At 49.0% G+C, this 19,511-nt stretch overlaps 1 protein-coding gene across 1 annotated transcript in view; it reads right to left on the minus strand.

The window, feature by feature from the left end:
* The window catches only part of LOC311343939 (potassium channel subfamily T member 1-like), a gene marked incomplete at both ends in the record, with an annotated part of 62,100 nt that overhangs the window by 14,056 nt on the left and 28,533 nt on the right, over positions 1-19,511 (minus strand). The window contains 18 exons of the mRNA XM_084468898.1: positions 1,212-1,431; positions 2,488-2,508; positions 3,298-3,536; positions 4,052-4,201; positions 5,976-6,084; positions 6,387-6,495; positions 7,039-7,102; positions 7,943-8,079; positions 8,581-8,745; positions 10,156-10,336; positions 11,806-11,900; positions 12,752-12,835; positions 13,258-13,332; positions 15,778-15,837; positions 15,990-16,038; positions 16,124-16,180; positions 16,834-16,936; positions 18,718-18,797. Of these exons, the coding sequence (XP_084325024.1) occupies positions 1,212-1,431; positions 2,488-2,508; positions 3,298-3,536; positions 4,052-4,201; positions 5,976-6,084; positions 6,387-6,495; positions 7,039-7,102; positions 7,943-8,079; positions 8,581-8,745; positions 10,156-10,336; positions 11,806-11,900; positions 12,752-12,835; positions 13,258-13,332; positions 15,778-15,837; positions 15,990-16,038; positions 16,124-16,180; positions 16,834-16,936; positions 18,718-18,797 (1,998 nt within the window). The remainder of the gene's footprint in view (positions 1-1,211; positions 1,432-2,487; positions 2,509-3,297; positions 3,537-4,051; positions 4,202-5,975; positions 6,085-6,386; positions 6,496-7,038; positions 7,103-7,942; positions 8,080-8,580; positions 8,746-10,155; positions 10,337-11,805; positions 11,901-12,751; positions 12,836-13,257; positions 13,333-15,777; positions 15,838-15,989; positions 16,039-16,123; positions 16,181-16,833; positions 16,937-18,717; positions 18,798-19,511) is intronic.

The following is a 19,511-nucleotide window of genomic DNA, read 5'->3' on the forward strand; positions in this document are numbered from 1 at the left end:
GTCATCTACGTTTGAAATAACATAGCCATAAGTGTGACTGTATCTCAATTTTAAATCATTATCCCACGGACCAGTTGCAGTGCCCTTACGGACTGGGACAGAGACCTACATAGTTATAAACACCATGTGTCCAGTCTGTCCCAGTCTGAACCAGTCTAGCCTACATGGTTACTATGCACCATGTAGACTGGTCTGTCCCAGTCTGGCCTCCATGGTTATTAAACCGTACAAAAGGAATCAAAAAGAGCTTTAGCTGCTGCGTGGCTCCAGGCTGTCAGGCCGGTGATGGAGAACTAAGGGCTAGCATTAACCCTCACCCCTAAGGGTGTGCACTTATGAAAGGTTAGCCCTCCGTGGCGCAGACCTCTCATCCAGGACCTCGTTCATCACGAGCCCACTGCATTAAAACATCAGGCCGCGCATTAAAGAGCACCGCGACCCATCCACCCCCCCTTCCTCCCGGGCCACTCGCATCAGGACCAGCAGCTGCGCACCACGTCGTTACGACAACGGCGGGGCCATCTAAAAGGACCGCCGTGTCCAGAAACAACCTCCCCCTGAATAATAAAGCGGTAGCAGAAGTGCTGGCCTGCGGTGTGGTGTGGTGTTCGCTGCAGTTCTCCGTCTGATCTTTTCAGTTATACAAGCTGCTAGCAAACAGTGTTCATGGCCCAGGCACAGCCACGATGGGAATGGTAATGTCGCGTCTCAGCTAATTGCTGCCGATCAATTGCCCCCGCTGGGCCTCGGTCCCGGTAGGACGCCTGTAACGATAATGGCAACTGGAGGAAAAAACAGCAACATGTGTCGAGCTAATGCACGACTTTGCTTCTGCCACTGGAAGCTACAGACAGGAGACGAGATGGATGTTGATGTCTCTCTATCTCTGTACTCTCTCGCTCTGTCTGTGTTTTTGTCTCTCTGTCTATCTGTCTCTCTCTCTCTCTCTGGCTCTCTATATCAATATCTATATCTATATCTATATATAAATATGCGTGAATCTAAGCCCCTCCTACCTCTACCCCTTCCGTGGCCTGTCGTTGGCTACTCACTCTGAGCCCCTCCCACTTCTACCCCTTTCCGTGGCCTGTCGTTGGCTACTCACTCTGAGCCCCTCCCACTTCTACCCCTTTCCGTGGCCTGCCATTGGCTACTCACTCTGAGCCCCTCCCACTTCTACCCCTTTCCGTGGCCTGCCATTGGCTACTCACTCCGAGCCCACGGAGCCCTCCTCGTCCGATTGGTTGGTCTCGTCCTCCAGCTGGTCGCTGAGCATGTCACAGGGCAGGATGGCGGAGGAGTCGGCGATCTCCAGCACGGGGGCGATGCTGGGCCGCCGGCTGCCCCCCCCACCCCCGTTCTCGGTGGGGGGCGCCAGCTTGCTGGTGTCCTCGGGGGGGTCAGGGTTCTGCAGATCGATGGCCACTGTTCCTGGAACCATGAGGTCGTGATGTCAATGTTGTTTATGTACCGCTGTCGACGAGATTAAGGAGGAAGTCCTTTCCTCGGCCAATCTCCCCCCCGGGCCGTACCGACGCTCACCTCGTTAAACCTTCCTCTTCCTTCCAGGTCATTCCATTACCCTGCTGCACTGAGCTGGTTAGAGTTATAGTTGTTGTGTCTGTGTGTTGAGTTATGTGTTGTCTTTCCCCTGTTGTGTTACGTAGTCTTTGATGTAGGGCGGCGTGTGGCTCAGGAGGCAGAGCGGGTGGGCTGGTAACCGGAAGGTTGCTAGTGAGATCCCCGGCTCCTCCTAGCTGAGTGTCGAGGTGTCCCTAAGACGCCTCACCCTGACTGCTCCTGGCGCGCTGGCTGTCGCCTTGCGTGGCTGACTCAGCCGTCGTTGTGTGAATGGGTGCATGAATGGGTGAATGTCAGGCAATATTTGAATGTGTTTTGAGTGGCCACTGGTTAGAAAAGCGCTTTATGAATGCAGTCCATTTACTATTTACCTCATTACACTGTCCTTCCTTCCAGATCATTCCCTACTGCGCTGTTCTATATATAGTTATGTTTGTTGTGCCTGTGTTCAGTTATGTGTTGTCTTCCTCTGTTGTGTTGCGTTGTCTTTGAACTATCGGGGAAACAACCCACCCTTCTTGTCCGTGTGGTAGTTTTGAATTTAATTGAATCTGTTTTTTTTTTGTGGCTACTATGTTGATCGACGAAAACGCGGTGAGTGTTGAAGGGCAGATTGCTTTTATGTATGGTCCTCTGTGGTTTGCTGTTTTACGGTGTCGTTTGGGGAGACGTATTGTTCCTCAGCTGTGATCGATGCGGTCGGAACAGCAGAGCAGAAATTGCCTGGCTGGGATCAATGAAGTGGTCACATTGTCCGTCGCCATTTGAATAATCAATGACTTTACATTTTAGTTATCGAGCAGCAGCAGCAGGCGACATCAAAGAGCTGAGACGGTATGCACGTCGAACATATATCACTGAACATGTGCGTCAGCGTCATGCAGGAAGCAACTCGACACAACTCACCATAAGCAGTCGCCTGATCAACTTTCACACGGCAAAGAAATTCACAACACAACGATGTCAGCCAGCCAAGGAAAGACAAAGCATGAAAGAGACAAAGCATGAGACACACAAAGCATGTTATCGACAGAGCGTGAGCAATACAGAGCAGGCCTCTCCCCGTCTGTATCAGTCTGCAGAAGCACGTGTACAGCAGCCCAACAGCGACAAAACAAGATCTGCTAGTGCTCACACTGAGCTTGAACGAGCTCTGCAGATATTTGATGAAGGTCAACAAAGACACACAGATCGTCTTTGTTCACCCATCGTTCTCTAAACACCTCTCTGTACCTCTCTCTCTCTCTATCTCTATCACTCTCTACCACTCTCTCTCTATCACTCCCTCTACCACTTTCTCTCTCTATCACTCTCTCTCTCTCTATCACTCTCTCCATCCTTTTCTCCCCCTCCTATCTCCCCCTTCCCTCTCTCTCCCTCCCCCTTTAATTTCTCCCCCTTCCCTCTTCCCCCCCTCTCCCTCTTCCTTTGCTCTCTCACCCTCCCCTCTCTTCCTCCCCCCTCTCCCCCCCTCACACTCCCCCTCTCCCCCCCTCTATCCCTCCCCTCTCTCCCCCTACCCGCTCTCCGCCCTCTCTCCCCCTTTCCTCTCTCCCCCTTCTCTCCCCCCTCTCTCCCTCCCCCTTCACTCTCTCCCCCTCCCCTCTCTCCCCCCTCTATCCCTCCCCTCTCTCCCCCCTCACCCCCCCTCTCTATCCCTCCCCTCTCTCCCCCTCCCCCTCTCTCCTCTCTCTCTCTCCCCCCTGCCTCTCTCACCCATGCTTGCGATGATGCTGTGCACGGGCAGCCCCCTGGAGGGGGCGTCGTACAGGCCGGAGACGGACATGCCCTTGTTGTGCTTCTCCTCCTCCTTGAAGATGAAGGCCGAGTTCTCCTCCTTGGTGATGTTGATGTAGTAGCAGGTGTCGGCGGCGGCCATGATGTGGCGCGGGCCCGGGTTCAGCAGGATGCTCTTGTTGTCCTCGCGCTTCACTCCGATCAGACACACACCGTACCTGCAGGGCGGCCCCCGCCCAACGAGGGTTACTAGCAGAGGTGATGACTATGATCCCCCCCCCCCCGCGCTTACTTCAAATGAAACGATCCATCACGCAGAAGGTCTTTCTCAAGACTAACCCCCAGAGAAACACTTAGAAATAAGGCTTTGATTTAAGGCGTATGACAAGCTCTTTGTCCCCTATGTCTGCGTGGCATTCTGCTTGGCGAGGCTGTACACTATGCCGTATGCGTTGGCACCGTAGGGATCTGAAGGACAACAGCGAATGAATAACCGTAATTCTCCCACGGCTACCCCGCACTCTGTTCATACTGCTGATTCTGCTGATGAATAACACTCAGGGAATCTCTTCAATACATCAGAAACAATGCATTAGAATTCAACACGCGCACACACACACACACACACACACACACACACACACACACAAACAGACAGACACATACGCATACACACACACACACACACACACACACACACACACACACACGCCCCTCGCGGGGGACCACTGACTTCTTGTGGGCGTGGAAGGCCGCGTAGGTGAAGCTCTTCCCGTCGTACTCCCCGAAGAACTTGCTGTCGGCCAGGCTGATGTGGTACACCTCGTTGCCCGAGCAACGGCCGTAGGTCCTCTGCCACTGCTCCGGGGACATCTGGCCCTCCCTGCGACCCAGACAGCGGGATTCAGTGAAAACACAAACCTTTATCGACAAAGCAGAAGGTCACAAAGCGCTCCACAGGTGGAGTCCGGCCTCCAACGGGCCTCGAACCCGGGTCCTCGCCTCCTTCCGCCAGCGCTAGCGGCTAAGCTAACACCGGACTGTAGGGAGAGGAGGCCAACGCCCACCGTCCAGTAGTGTGTTTAGTCTAGCTTTGTGTTTCTACTCTCTTGCGTGCAGCCTGAGCTCAGACACACGGCTACACAGGCGTCAACGCAGCCATGGCGCCGTTTGAGAGCACAAACTAACAAAGCAGAGAAAACAAAATCTGGGTATAATAATATTATACTATATATTATATATATAATATTATTATATTATATAATATTAAATTATAAAAAAGCAGATTTAAAAGAGGTCATTCCGAGTGTGCCAGACTGATTGTGTTTGTGCGTGTCTGCTCTGATCCCCTACGGACAAACGGATGTGCTCTTAACAACCACCCAGCCGTCTCCTCCACAGCTGGCGCCCCTCCAGCTGTTCCCGGCCAGCTGATGAGAGGCGAGGTGCTGGGTGTGTTGAGTTAAGGCATCGCATTTGGCGCTGGGTCAACTTGATTTCCCTTTCCAATCCCCGCCTGGGTCGTTTTCCCCCGTAAAGTTTAATTTCCTCCTCAACATCGGAAGTAAAAAACTCAACTTGATTTGCAGCTCGGCGGCTCTCGGCTCCGACGGGTTGAGTGACGGGCAAGACGGGCCAGTTCAATAACCTCTGCTAGGGGGTCGCCTCTCATTCAATTATATGTCTCGCTCTCTCGCTCTCTCTCTCTCTCACTCTCTCTCTCTCACTGTCTCTCCCTCTCTCTCTATCTGTCTTTCTCTCTCGCTCTCTCTCTCCGAAACGATTAACAAAGGTCAGGGAAGATCGGTGCAAACCGGTTGTGATCCACAAATGGAAATCACTGTGTTGACCTTTCCAGCACCAGCAGCCTTGACACCCAGCGTTGGCCTGTCACCTCCTCCACCCAGCCCTGGCCAGAGCTCTTGATGATGGGCTGGCAGGAGGGGACACCCCCCCCCCGGCCCCCCAGGCAGCCTGGCAGGAGGGGGGGACCCCGCCAGCCCACTCATTTATTGTTTGTCCATCCGCAAAGATGGCAAGAAAACAACGGCAAATGTATGGCATTAAGGAACAACGCTGGATCTATGGCTGTGCTTTGAGGCGTGATCCATCTTACCAAAGTCGGCTTGGTAAATAATGACCTGTGACAGTTTGAGGCATGAGTCAGCTCTCTCTGAGTTCCAACTTTTCTATGCCTTCTAGCTTCCAACTTTTACCACACAGGCACCAGAAAGGCTCTCTGGAATCAATCTATGCTGCGCCATTACACACACGCACACACACATGCACGCACACGCGCACATAATGCACGCAAACGCACGCAGTCAGAAACACGCACACACGCACACACACAAGCACGCAGTCAGAAACACGCACACACACACACACACAAGCATGCAGTCAGAAACACGCACACACACACACACACACACACACACACACACACACAAGCACGCAGTCAGAAACACGCACACACCCACACATGCACGCACACACACACATACACACACACACATACTCTCTCTCTCTCGCTCTCTCTCTCTCTCTCTCTCTCTCTCTCTCTCTCTCTCTCTCTCTCTCTCTCATACACTCATAGGCATGCAGACACATACACACACGCACGCTCACACACAGTTGTGCGTGAGGAGTGTACTCACTGTCCACGTGAGGTGTGCACCAGCAGTGTGACCAGCGTGGAGGTGGCCGGACACACACAGTTCAGCGCTAACATGGCGTACTTGAACTCCTCCTCACACACCACGTGGTCTGGGAGGACGAAGCAACACAACCAGACATCAACACACAACAATACAATACAACACAACATAAACCAACACAACACAATCCAACACAAAAAACACAACTCAACACAAACAACACAAAATAAAACGACGCAACACAAAATAACACAAAACAACAGAAAACAACACAATAACACACAAAACAACACAAAATAACACACAAACACAAAACAACACAAAACAAATTATTTGTATTATTCAAAATTATCAGAATTTTTTACTAAACCGAAATGTTGGGGATGTCTGTCAGAATGTTTTGAACCCTACCCGCAAATTTCACGTGGAACTTATTCTCCGGTTTGAGGATCTGGACGTAGAGAGGACAGTTTGGAGCAAAGTCCTTCACAGCCCACGCTCTTAAGATAGTCTGGTGGTCCTGGAGAGAGAGAGAGAGAGAGAGAGAGAGAGAGAGAGAGAGAGAGAGAGAGAGAGAGAGAGAGAGAGAGAGAGAGAGAGAGAGAGAGAGAGAGAGAGAGAGAGAGAGAGAGAGACGTTCTATAATGAAACCATTCATTGCTCAACATTGTCGGTGAGTCTGTCAAATGGTGTCTGGTCTCCGTCCTCTCTCCATATGACAGTAATAGGGCTGTAACTTAGGACGGACACTGACGCTCCCCTGGAATAACCTGAGTGGTGTGTGGTGGAGTATCACTCCTGGGGTGATAAGCTGCTGCCATCCGGAACATCCTTTAAGGGATTTATAAAGATAACTACTAAATAGTGCTATCGCTACATGTGTGTGTGTGTGTGTGTGTGTGTGTGTGTGTGTGCATGCATCGTGCGTGTGTGCGTGCGTGTGTGCGTGCATGTGTGTGTGTGTGTGTGTGTGTTTATGCATGTGCGTAGCTGTGTGTGTGTGTGTGTGTGTGTGTGTGTGTTTGTGCGTGGCTGTGTGTGGCTGTGTGTGCGTGTGTCTTACTGCAGCTGTGCGGTCCACTTCATTTCTGCTGCTCAGGATGAAGCAAGCCTCTGCATCGTCCATCCTTCAGAAAGAAAGAGAGAGAGAGAGAGATAGAGAGAGAGAGAGAAAGAGAGAGAGAGCAAGAGACAGAGACAAAGAGAGGGAGAGAGAGAGACAGAGACAGAGAGAGAGACAGAGACAGAGACAGTGACGGAGAGAGAGAGAGAGAGAGAACAACTTGCTCATGTGATTTGTCGAACAGCGTTTGAGTGACTTTGATGTGGCTGACATTAAGGTGTGTGATGAATTGAGTCCGCTGTGGTCGTGTCCGCAGTGGGTGTACAGCTGTGCACCAGCACTGATCTATTCCCCTTTGATCAGACTCCATCCGCATGTCGAACATCACAAACCTTCTGCTACATGAAGGCATTAGCAGGACGTCTGAGAGCAGCACCAGAGGGGTTCCTGTCCCGAGACGGCCGGCCAGGTCGCTTTTAAGCAGAATTCTGAAGCGTAAAATGAGCCAGGAGTTCATCGCTTGCATTCTGAAACATGCAAATGAAGGAGCTGAGACGGTGTGAGAGGAACCGGGGGAACTGAGGAGTTTCCTACACTAGGAGTCAATGGAGTCAATGGTGTCAGGCCCGATTTCACACCTCATTAGGAGGGGATTTCATCAAGAATGTCTATTAGAACGTTATGTGAACACGTGTTGAGAGACTGTTATGAATCAAATCAAACCCTACACAACCCAACCCTAAAACCAAACTCCAACCCTGAAACCTAACCCAAACCCTACACCTAACCCTTAAACCTAAGCCTTAAACTAAACCCTTACCCTAAAACTAAACCCTCACCCTAAACCCAGCCCCAGCCCAGCCCAGTCCAGTGCCTGAGTGTAGGTGCCGTGCTGGGGCCTCACTTGGCCCTCATGAGGTCCTGGTCCTTGAGCGCGGACCCCTGGAGGTAGATGACCCTCTGGGACCACAGCGGGATCTGCAGGATGCGTCGCACCTGGATGTCGATCTCCGTAGGGCACAGGATCACCACGTAGTAGTCCTACAACGCACAACCACACAACACACAACGCACAACACACAACACACAACACACAACACACAGGGTCACCACGTAGTAGTCCTACAACGCACAACGCACAGGAGCCAGGATCACCACGTAGTAGACACACTTTTATATATCCATTCCCAGATCTGCAGGTCATTCTGGGCCCCCAGGAGGCTTCTGGGCCCCCAGGAGGGGTCCGGGCCCCCAGGAGGGTTCTGGGCCCCCAGGAGGGGTCCGGGCCCCCAGGTGGAGAGCCACGTGGCCCATGAGGGGGTCTGGGCCCCAAGGAGGGTTCAGGGCCCCAGGAGAGGCCCCCAGGTGGAGGGCCCCAGGAGAGGCCCCCAGGTGGAGGGCCCCAGGAGAGGCCCCCAGGTGGAGGGCCCCAGGAGAGGCCCCCAGGTGGAGGGCCCCAGGTGGAGGGCCCCAGGTGGAGGGCCCCAGGTGGAGGGCCCCAGGTGGAGGGCCACGGGCCCAGCAGCCTGTGGTGAGGCCTACCTGCAGCCTGGGGTGGGCGTAGAACTCGTTGAGGAAGTCCATGAGCAGGTCTATCTTCAGAGAGCTGACACACAGCACCACGTGCTTCTCCGTCTGGGCGCGGTGCCGGCTGTAGTTCCCCCCGGACTTCTGCCTCTCCATCCACAGGTAGGCCAGCTCCTCGAACTGACCACCACCACAACAACAACAACAACAATGACATCATCAACAACAACAATGACATCATCAACAAAGCAAGCAACAGCAACGTTCTATAACCATCAAAGTAAACACAACAACATAAAGTTGTCAACATAAATTTTCTCAATAAAGACAGACAGGCAGATATACAGACAGACAGAGGGTCAGACAGGCAGATAGATAGACAGAGAGACAGACAGACCGTATCGAATGGGCTACATCCAAAATGTAGAGCATATAAACACAGGTTGATGTGATCGTGATCGTGATCCTATTCCCCTGTTGACCCTGGAGCATCGGGTCGCCCGCGTCCCCGGGGCCTCGTAACGTCTGGTGATAAAAGGGCTGGTGTTTACTGCTTAAGGTTACTGCTCTCTGCACAGCCACCGTGGGCTGTAAGTACCGCTCTGCTACGATGTCATAGCAGGAGCTCTGGGGAGGCGACGGCACAGAGCCCGGGCTGCGAACCAGGAGCCGAGGGGGCGGAGATACGCCTTACGTTTCCTGTGTGGTTTACGATATACAGTATATTCTACCGGAGAAGACTACTTTGCAGAAGCGGATGTGGCCTTCAGAAGGGCATTCTAATAAATGCATTCTACAGTGGCCAGCCGACATGGTGCTGACATTTACAGAAGCTTTTTGATAGTTTATAATACAATAATAAAAAGATACAACATAATATAATATCATATTACATGATATGATTGTATCGCTTGGTTCTGCAAGAGGCAGCAGGCCCAGCGGACTCCCAGCCGCCCATTACCTCCCGCGGCTAATATCCTGCTCCCAGTTTAATATCCGCCCATCTCTCTGATCTCTCGTCTAATGACGCACCGCCACTCTCACGATCCATAACATTGTTATTATAGTGTTTAATCTCCATCATCATCATCATTCTCATCCTCATCATCATCATCATCATCATCATCTTCATAATGTTCATCAGAACTAGCCTCATTCTCATCCTCATCACCACCATCCTCATCATCCTTGTAATCATGGTCATCAAAATCATCATCATCACCATCCTCAACATCATCATCATCATCATCATCATCATCCTCATTATCTTCATCAGCACCAACCTCATTCTCATCATCATCACCATCCTCATCGTCACGTCATCATCCTCATTGTCCCCATCATCCTCAACACCATCATCACCACCATCCTCATCACCACCATCCTCATCACCACCCTCCTCTTCACCACCACCCTCATCACCGCCACCCTCATCACCGCCACCCTCATCACCGCCACCCTCATCACCACCCTCCTCTTCACCACCACCCTCATCACCGCCACCCTCATCACCGCCACCCTCATCACCACCATCCTCATCACCGCCATCCTCATCACCACCCTCCTCATCACCACCCTCCTCCTCCTCACCTGCAGCGGGAGGACCACCAGCGCCACACAGATGAGGAAGACGACCAGGAGCTGCGAGGGCCAGATCTGGGGGGTGACGTCTCCGTAGCCCACGGTGGAGAAGGTGACGATGCAGAAGTAGAAGGACTTGAACAGGGAGAGGTGCTTCCCCGCCCGCTCCAGGTGCTGGATGCCACAGGCCCTGCGGGAGGGAGGGACGGACGACTTCACTCACTTCTTCTTTTTATTGAATTATTATTATTTTGCCTATAAAAAAATCCCTCATTCACACTTCCATCAACGTCCCCAACAAACGCTTTTTATTGAGCTGTGAAACTGCACAACACACATCTAACTGTCGGCATGACAGTATTCTTTTGTTATTATCGCAAATGTTGCATGGGTCACAGAGGTTGTAGAATTGACTTTATAGCTACCGGAAAGCAAACAGGATTATAAGATATCAGACATCACAACACATCATAAACCACACCCTTATTTTAGCAAATATATATTATTCAATGTGTTTAAAGTGTGAGCCAGGTGTGTCTGAAGGTGATCTTCTGAAATAGCTTTTGAAAGACAATAAGGAAATCTGAAATCTTTTCCTTTGCTTACCTGCTCTGTCTCCAAACCAATAAATGGGACCAAATGGCACTAAACAACATGCTAGGTACCACACTACTTCCATACTGACTCTCAACACCTACGTTAGTAGGCGACGGTGAGTTAATGATATCCATAAACAACACACCCAATGGTCCTGTTCACGTGAGAGAACATTTTTAAAAGGTGGTCTCCCTTGAAGCAGATTAAGTGAGAGATGGCTGGGTGGATTTAACTGATGATGGGTTTGCTAAGGGATTATGATACAGACACTTCCCGTGGATTCCCCTGGCTGATGAGCCTCACTGCCTCTCTTAACTCTGTCTGGGTTCATTCTATGTTTTTGCGTTAGCGCAAGCGCTCTAGTGGCCGGAGCTGGAGCTTCAGTTACAGCTAGAGTAAGATCATACCAGAATGAAACAATTTAAATATTCACTAGATGGATTGAGTCTGGATGGGCAGTTTCAGATATTAGTTACAGAGCAAAGGTGCGGTCTCTGGTGATGAATCCATTCTCTCAGAAGCTACGAGAGAGGTGGAGAAGGGTGAGGGGCCAGATAAGTGAATACTCCCCTAAAATCTCTCCATTTTCTCCTCATTTTCAAAATGTGTGGATACATTCATTGTTGTAGTGAGAGTGTAAGCTTTCAGAGCACTGAATCCAAACCTCATTTCAGAAGTCAGAATCGGTGTGTGAAAAATCGCTCCCGTTTACGGGCTGTGCGTCAGATAACGACCATTGATTTCTGGATCCATTGCATGTTAACCTTCTGGTGGATTCTCTTGAGCGTTGAGCTGATTTTACGGCTGGCTAGCGCTCAAGCCCGTCCCCAACCCCTCCTGTTCGTTAAAATTAGACTCTGGATGAATGAGAATCGGTGCATTGGAAGATACAATCCAATGTTGCGTATAATTGAAAAAAAGGATAATTATCGCTGTGGTCATCGTGTTGGAACTGATCACATGTCCCTACTGGTGCGCGTTCACACTCCTGTGGTGAGAGGGAAGAGTGTTCTGACCGGGGAGGGAGTGAGGCGGTGGGGAGGGCTGAGGCCAGAGACTCACCCGGTGAACACCAGACACAGGAGGGTGCAGATGAGGATGAGCACCTGGTTGAACATGGCCGAGTGCGTCCTCTGGATGGCTCGGTGCAGGTCGTTCTGCAGAGGAGGGAGAGACACAGGGTCATACTCAACATGCATGCATACACACACACACACACACACACACACACACACACACACACACACACACCTAGTCACAGACAGACTGACTGACTTCACTCTATCTGACAGTTAGATAGAGTGAAGGAAAGAGTGAGAGAGAGAGACATAAAGATACAGAGAGATAGAGAGTGAAGGAGAGAGTGAGAGAGAGAGAGAGAGAGAGAGAGAGAGAGAGAGAGAGAGAGAGAGAGAGAGACAGACAGATACAGAGAGATAGAGAGTGAAGGAAAGAGTGAGAGAGAGAGAGAGAGAGACAGACAGATACAGAGAGATAGAGAGTGAAGGAGAGAGTGAGAGAGAGAGAGCGAGAGACAGACAGATACAGAGAGATGGAGAAAGAAATGGATAGATAGATATACCGATGGACACACACACACACACACACACACACACACACACACACACACACACACACCACAACCACCTTGGATACAGAATAGAGACAAGTTGTGAAATGTATCAGCTCATCACTGGGGTTACGTTACATTGGTGTTCCGTGCCAGACCCCCCCCCCCCCCCCCGCTCCCCCCTCCCCCATCCTCCCAGCCTCGCAGCATCCTGGCCCCGCACCGGACCATCTGCTCTCTCCATGCTGGCAGGTGGACCCGCGCTCCGTTCAGCTGTTCCTCCCGGTTCAGAGCCACGGCCGCGCCAAGTGACGGGCGGCTAATGGACCGCAGCGTGGACATTTCATTCACAGCAACAATCCCTGCAAGTCCGCACAACGTGGGGATGGGAGACCGGCAGCGAGTCGTTCTCAACGCGTACGTCTCCAGTGTACTCACGATCATGTTCTCCAGGGCACACTTGGCTAACCAGCAGTTGAGGAACACGGGGACGAAGATGTTCCTCAGTGGAGTGTAGAAGATCTGGAGGAGAAGGGAGAGAGAGAGAGAGCGCTGATTGACCACTTTAATGCACCGAGGGCAAACCCGATAATGAGCATAAGGGATCGATATCAATATGCTATAATCACATGCCACTGTAGTGATTTCCTGCAGGCAACATAGAAGCCAATAGTCTTGAATCAGATCGCGGCATAAACTGAATCTTTGTTCCTCAACAGATATCAGCAGAGCTGTGAAGAGATTAAAACTGTTCAATCTGCCATCCAATCATTCATCCATGCATCAAATCATTCCTACATCCTCCATTCTATATCTATTGATCAAGTCATCAATCATCTATCATCCATCGTCAAGTGACAATACCTAAAAAAGCACTGAGTGATAGTACGATATAAATAACTGGCAGGGTAAATGTAGCACTTGTATAGTAGTCAGTAACTTACTGTGATTATGAATGGCACCGTGTTGATCATCTCCAGTATGAAGGACATCTGGAAGATCTGCTCCCAAATGTTCCCCTGGAAAGACGACATCATGACGGGACAATGAGAGGACGTGAACAAAAAGCATTGGGATAAATAACTACGGCGAGTGGGGCGGCATGTGGCTCAGGAGGTAGAGCGGGTTGGCTAGTAACCGGAAGGCTGCTAGTTTGATCCCCGGCTCCTCCTAGCCGGGGATCCCTGAGCAAGACACCTCACCCTAACCTCTCCCGACGAGCTGGCTGTCGCCCTGCGTGTTTGACTCCGCCGTGAGTGGGTGAAAGTGTGCATGAATGGGTTAATGTTAGGCAATATTGTAAAACACTTTGAGTCGCCACTGGTTAGAAAAGCGCTTCCAGGGCTGCCAACTTTTGGGTTTTCGCTGGCGTGAGATTCTGTAGAATCTTGTAATGCATACCTTATAGCAGGGTCCGCAGGTGTAAATGTTGGCTGTGGGGGCGGGGGGGGGGGCAATCGAAATTGTTGAGGGGGGGGGGGGGGGGTAGACGGACGAGTGTTTTAGTTTTTTTTTGCCGTGAGAAAGTGGATGTGTGGCGTGTGAACGTGTGTAAGCAGGCAAAAATGTGTGTCACACGGTGAAACCGTGCGAGTTGGCAGCTCTGGCTTCATAAAATTTATGAAGCGCTTTTCAACCCAGGTTTTATGGAAATTGTAGTTTACCATTTACCATCACTACAATTCCCAGAAAACCTGTTCATAGGAATACACCAGGTACCAAACAAAGTCCAGGGTCAAAGCACCGAACGAGCCTCATGAACCAGAAAGCTGTCCTTTCAGTGACATAGAAGAACAGCAGGAACAAGGCGAGACCTAATGAATGGGGCCCTATATAATTCATTGAGCGGGCCTATTTGCTTGTGTGTTAATGGACTTTTCCGTCTGTGGAACGTGTTTGACAAAAGACTCCCGCATGCTTGACTGAGCTCTATAGAATCATGGTTTGCATAATGGCCCGTGAACATGTATGTCCTTAGTTACGTCACTCTGTACATGGATTGTAAAGATGAAATACACTCAGGGATTTGGCCATCCAATTCACATTTGTGCAAAGACACAGCTTTACAACAAAGTCAATATGAAGAAAATAAAGCTGGAAAAAATGAATTTTGTCATGATAGCAGTAGTGCACTGGGGGAATATTTGCACAGGAACCGTGAATCCACAGAATCAGTTTGTTTAAACACTTTCCCCACAGTGACGCCTGCTGCACAAATATACTCGAAATAAGAAGGAGATTCAACTCAGCGCTCACATCTCCTATTATTCAATTGAATATCTAGCTAGCTAGCACACAATTTGATATTTTGATATTTCCATGTTTACGCAGTTGCTCTGATGCATGCGTTCCATAAATCCAATGCATTGCATCACCAGAAACGCAACGCAACTGGCAAGCAGTGTTGCTGGGCAGACGCAGCGTTATTAGATTAGATTAGCATATTGGAAATAAACGCACGTGTGTACGAGGGGTAACACAACGCAGTGACACAACGAAGTGACGCAACAAAGTGATGCAACAAAGTGATGCAACTGCACCAATATTAAATATATCCTGTTCACATTGGGATTGGATTTCATAATAGATGTCTGGACAAGAAATCTGATGCACATTTTTGGATATCAGCCTGATGTCTGATAGTATAGTAGGAGTGATTATATTGCACTTCATGCCAGGTTATCAATATATTATATTCAGCAGAAATATGCAGTCCAAACACAGATTTGGAGTGTTCCCCATAATCTGTAACATAACTCTCCACCGCCACAGAGACACAAAATAGATTCAGATAGAAACAGTTCAATGACCGCTCAGCATGACCTCATCAAGCTCAGCATGGGAACGAACCACATACTGTAAAACATAACGGTAGAAGACAGCGTAGAACCCACATACACACAGACATGACACAACCAACACCTTGTCAACTCTGTTAAAAGGTTCACTGCCCACTGTCTGGGAAACGTGGATGGAAGAAGGTGTTATGAATTGTGTCCTACTAAAGTAAAGCTGTTGAAGCAGGAAGAAAAAGAGCAGTGTGGGTCAGCGCTCACCAGCCTCCTCAAAAGACTCAAGACTCACATGAGTGAGACTTGACTCTGCATAGCCTCCACCTTACACCCCCCCCCCCCCCCCCCACACACACACCTCTTACACACTTATTGTATGTGTTACGTCCTGGCACTTAATGTATGGACTTATTGTATGTTGTGCGTCCTGGCAGTTAAAAACAGTACTAAGCATCATGTAGCGTCTTATCCTAGCTATCTTTGTTGAATACAGAGAATGGGTTTACCCAGTGATTGTTAGTGCTTGGTTCTGTGAACATCCTTACTGTACCGACAGAAATATATTGTTGTCTCTCTTTCTTCTGACAAATGTACTTATTGTACGTCTCTTTGGATAAAAGCGTCTGCTGAATGAGGTTAATGTAAATGTAAACGCTCTGCCCCATGGCTCACCTTATAGCTGAGGTACGTGATCAACATGGTCTCCAGGAAGCTGATTAAGGCCACAGTGACCTGGGGAGGAGGAGGGAGAGAGAGGGGGGGGAGGGGAGACACGTCAGCTGAGGCTAACGCGTCCACTGGCTACGTGTCCACAGACCCCAGCGGGGGAGGCTCTGAGGCCACATGGTCGTGTAAGTGTCCCAGCTCAAACGCAGTGCGCTCACCTGTATCGCCCACACAGGAGTCTTTCTGCTCACCCAGAAGATCAACTCCCTTTAAAATAAATAATAATCATGGTTGAATCATGGGTAACACAACGGGTTTATAAACGGTGAGGTGACGTGTGTCAGGAACTTACCACTTGATTTCTGGAGAGTCATCTGAACTGCTCAGACTGCTGTTTGTGCAGTTCACACTGGGAAGAAGAAGACACCATGGACATTAAGGCTGTGTGTGTGTGTGTGTGTGTGTGTGTGTGTGTGTGTGTGTTTCCCCTCAGAAGATAAGTTACATAAGTCGTCGTGTTCCCCTAATAAACCGCCCTAAATACAGGGGCGGCAGAAAGCACAAGAGAGCCATCTGCTGGTTCTGGACCACTGCCCTGAGTGACCAATCACACGCTTCCCTGTCTAGAGTTTGGTACACTTTGACCAACAGTAGACCATAGTTGACCAAGGTCCGGTAATGGTCCATGTAATAATCATACACATATATTTAATAAGCCTTTTCAGTAGCTTGTTTACATCTTTAAAAATGGATATCTGTAGGCCTATAATGTATACATACATTTTTATAAATTTTTATAAATGTGTATATATTTTAATCGATTTTTGGAAATGTGTATAAATGTTTACAAATGTTTACACATTTGCATAATTTTGTATAAATGTATAATTTTTTCTTAAAAACGATTCTTGATAGTCAATGGAGACTTAATGGAGACTTAGTGACTTAGTGAACGACAACCAGCAGTAGGCCTACTTATTCTCACACAAAATAAACCTCCAGACGGCAGCATCATTCAGCATCATTCACAGGTCAGTGTCTGATCCATGACGGAGGTCTCACCTGGTCTCATCGTCGGGCACCGAGTCCTCCAGGTACACCCTCAGGACGTACAGGGCGCAGGTCAGCAGCTTCAGGGACAGGTTGAACAGTCGGATCCTCAGGCCTGTCGACCGATCGCAGAAAAAAAACAAAAAAAACACCGTACTGTGAGGCTGATGTTCAAACTACATTCAAAATATACACGGAAGCATGGATTTGCTTCAAGACAGAAGACATGCGTGCATGTATTTCTCTCATGTTTTGGCTGAAGTAAGCGAGAGATCATTTCTGCTGACCCACCGCTCAAGCTTTTCTGCTTCTACAGAATATTAGAAACCGACAGCTCTGGGGAAAAAAAAAACGTGCTCACCTTCTGCTGTCACTCACCAGCACGTGTGTGTGAACGCAAACTTAATGGAAAATTAATTTTCAAACCACAATGCTACTGTTAAACAGAACACCACTGTATGCATGTACCATGGTAAGATTAATATGGTAAAGTTAAAATAATGAGGTTAGGTCATGCACTACCACATTGATTAATAATAAATCACACCAATTCACATTACAGAGGGCTTTCTGAGGTGCGAAGAAGCTTTTGAGATAATACAAGGATGACAAACATAAAGGTCAACAGAATAAGTTTGTTTATTGGAAAACTGAAAGGTGTAGGCAACATCTTTAAAAAATCTAGGCCTACTATAATGTACAAACCAAACCCTCGCTTGCGTAACTTCACCGCGCGTCTATATTGAGAGGCAGGTCCGCCGTCAGATGGACCTGAGTGGGCCGGTCTGCAGGTGACCATCGTCATCTCTCACTCATGACATCTTATGACAGCAGGTGCACCGTGCACCCCTGGTAGCTGCCGCCGCAGCGTCTTCTAAGTGCTTATGACGCTGGTTTATAAAGTGTGAGTCAAACCTTTCAGACAACACTGCAGTCCACCGTGAGTCACAGCGCAGCTCGGTGTTGCGTTGGCAGCCTGTTCCTCTATATGTTATGTATGTGAGCATTTAAACTCAATCATAACCACTCTCAATTACAAAAGTTACAGCGGGTCATACTCTGCCCTTTTCTAATATAGCAGAGCACCTCATACGCGCAGTGAGACATCGCAGTCTGAGGTATCCAACTTCAGCTCAATTTCCGCAGAAGACTCCGCAGAAGAAAAAAGGTGTAGCCTACCATTTAAATCACTGATCCGGGATCTGTGTTTCTACTTCCCCATTCACAGAAGCAACGGGTTGAGGCCGTGATTTTCATCAAACACTACTATGAAGCAGTTATATTATGCAACCGAGAGGGACATTTATGAACTGCACCAATGGTCGCACACAGACTTCACCGACTTCGCAGCTTCCATGCAGTTACACGTATGGGCCACTGGGTGGTGCTGTCTTAATTGAGGTTACCCGTCCAATTCGCAAAAAACACTACTGACATAACCTCTTCAGAGACAGCGGTAGAATATGGTACCTGACAAGGACACAGCTTGGGGGAAGGTGGGACATTAGAATTCGATTTTCCTGTCGTATTCTGTATCTGTCTGTCTGTCTGACTGTTTTACTGTCTGTCTTTCTCTCGCGTTTCTTTACAACCAGCCGACAGCTACCATTGCCAATAAACTATTGGCAATGCACGCACGCACGCACGCACGCACGCACACACACACACACACACACACACACACACACACACACACACACACACACACACACACACACACACACACACACACACACACACACACACACACACACACACACACAGAATACAAACAAAGAATACAACATCAGAACAGCACTGATGTTGCAGAAGGGCCTGACAACAACATACTTAAATACTTGTTTACTATATATATATATAGTATAATATGCAAATCCTATATAGCCCTGTACTCACTTGATCTTTGGTTCTTGATGAAGAACAGCTTCAGCCTCTCCTTGAAGGTATTTTCATTCACATAGAACTCCACCTGCACCCTGCAGAAACAAGGACACATGCACAGTGAGTCCAGTCCCCACACACACACACACACACACACACACACACACCACTCTCACGCACACACACATACACACACACACACACACACACACACACACACACACACACACACACACACACACACACACACACCACTCTCACGCACACACACACACACACACACAAGATAATCCTGCATGTGGTAATGAAAGAGGCATAGTAGCGCATCCTTCTCCGCTGTAGCGCATCCTTGGTGTGTTCTCATGAGGTTTCAGAGGCAGGGAACTCACTAGTTGTAGACCTCAACACCCATAGCACATCCCCATCACATACAATATATATATATATATATATTTGTACAAGAATATACATTTAATATAGTCATATTTTGAGGTTGATGCCTAAGTCAAATGACTTAGGCAGATAGTGTAGAATGTAAAAAGCAGTCTGATTGGCTTAGGATATAGCCAATGAGGCACGGTGAATCAGCAGCGTTAGGAGAGTAGAGTTTGATTAGACATCACAATTTGGCCAAAATGTGACCTAGGGAATAATGCTTTGAGGCTACCGATATATGTAATATATACTGTAGTTCACTGACAAAATCATCCAAACATAACCAAACTACATCTAGGGCCGACCGCAGATCTGAAGCCGCTGGCCTCGTGTCACCTCATCTCCTAGGTGACAGGTTTACCATGACGACGCCC

This window comes from Micromesistius poutassou, assembly GCF_964030765.1.
Source record: "Micromesistius poutassou genome assembly, chromosome: 5".
NCBI classification, from domain to species: Eukaryota; Metazoa; Chordata; class Actinopteri; order Gadiformes; family Gadidae; genus Micromesistius; species Micromesistius poutassou.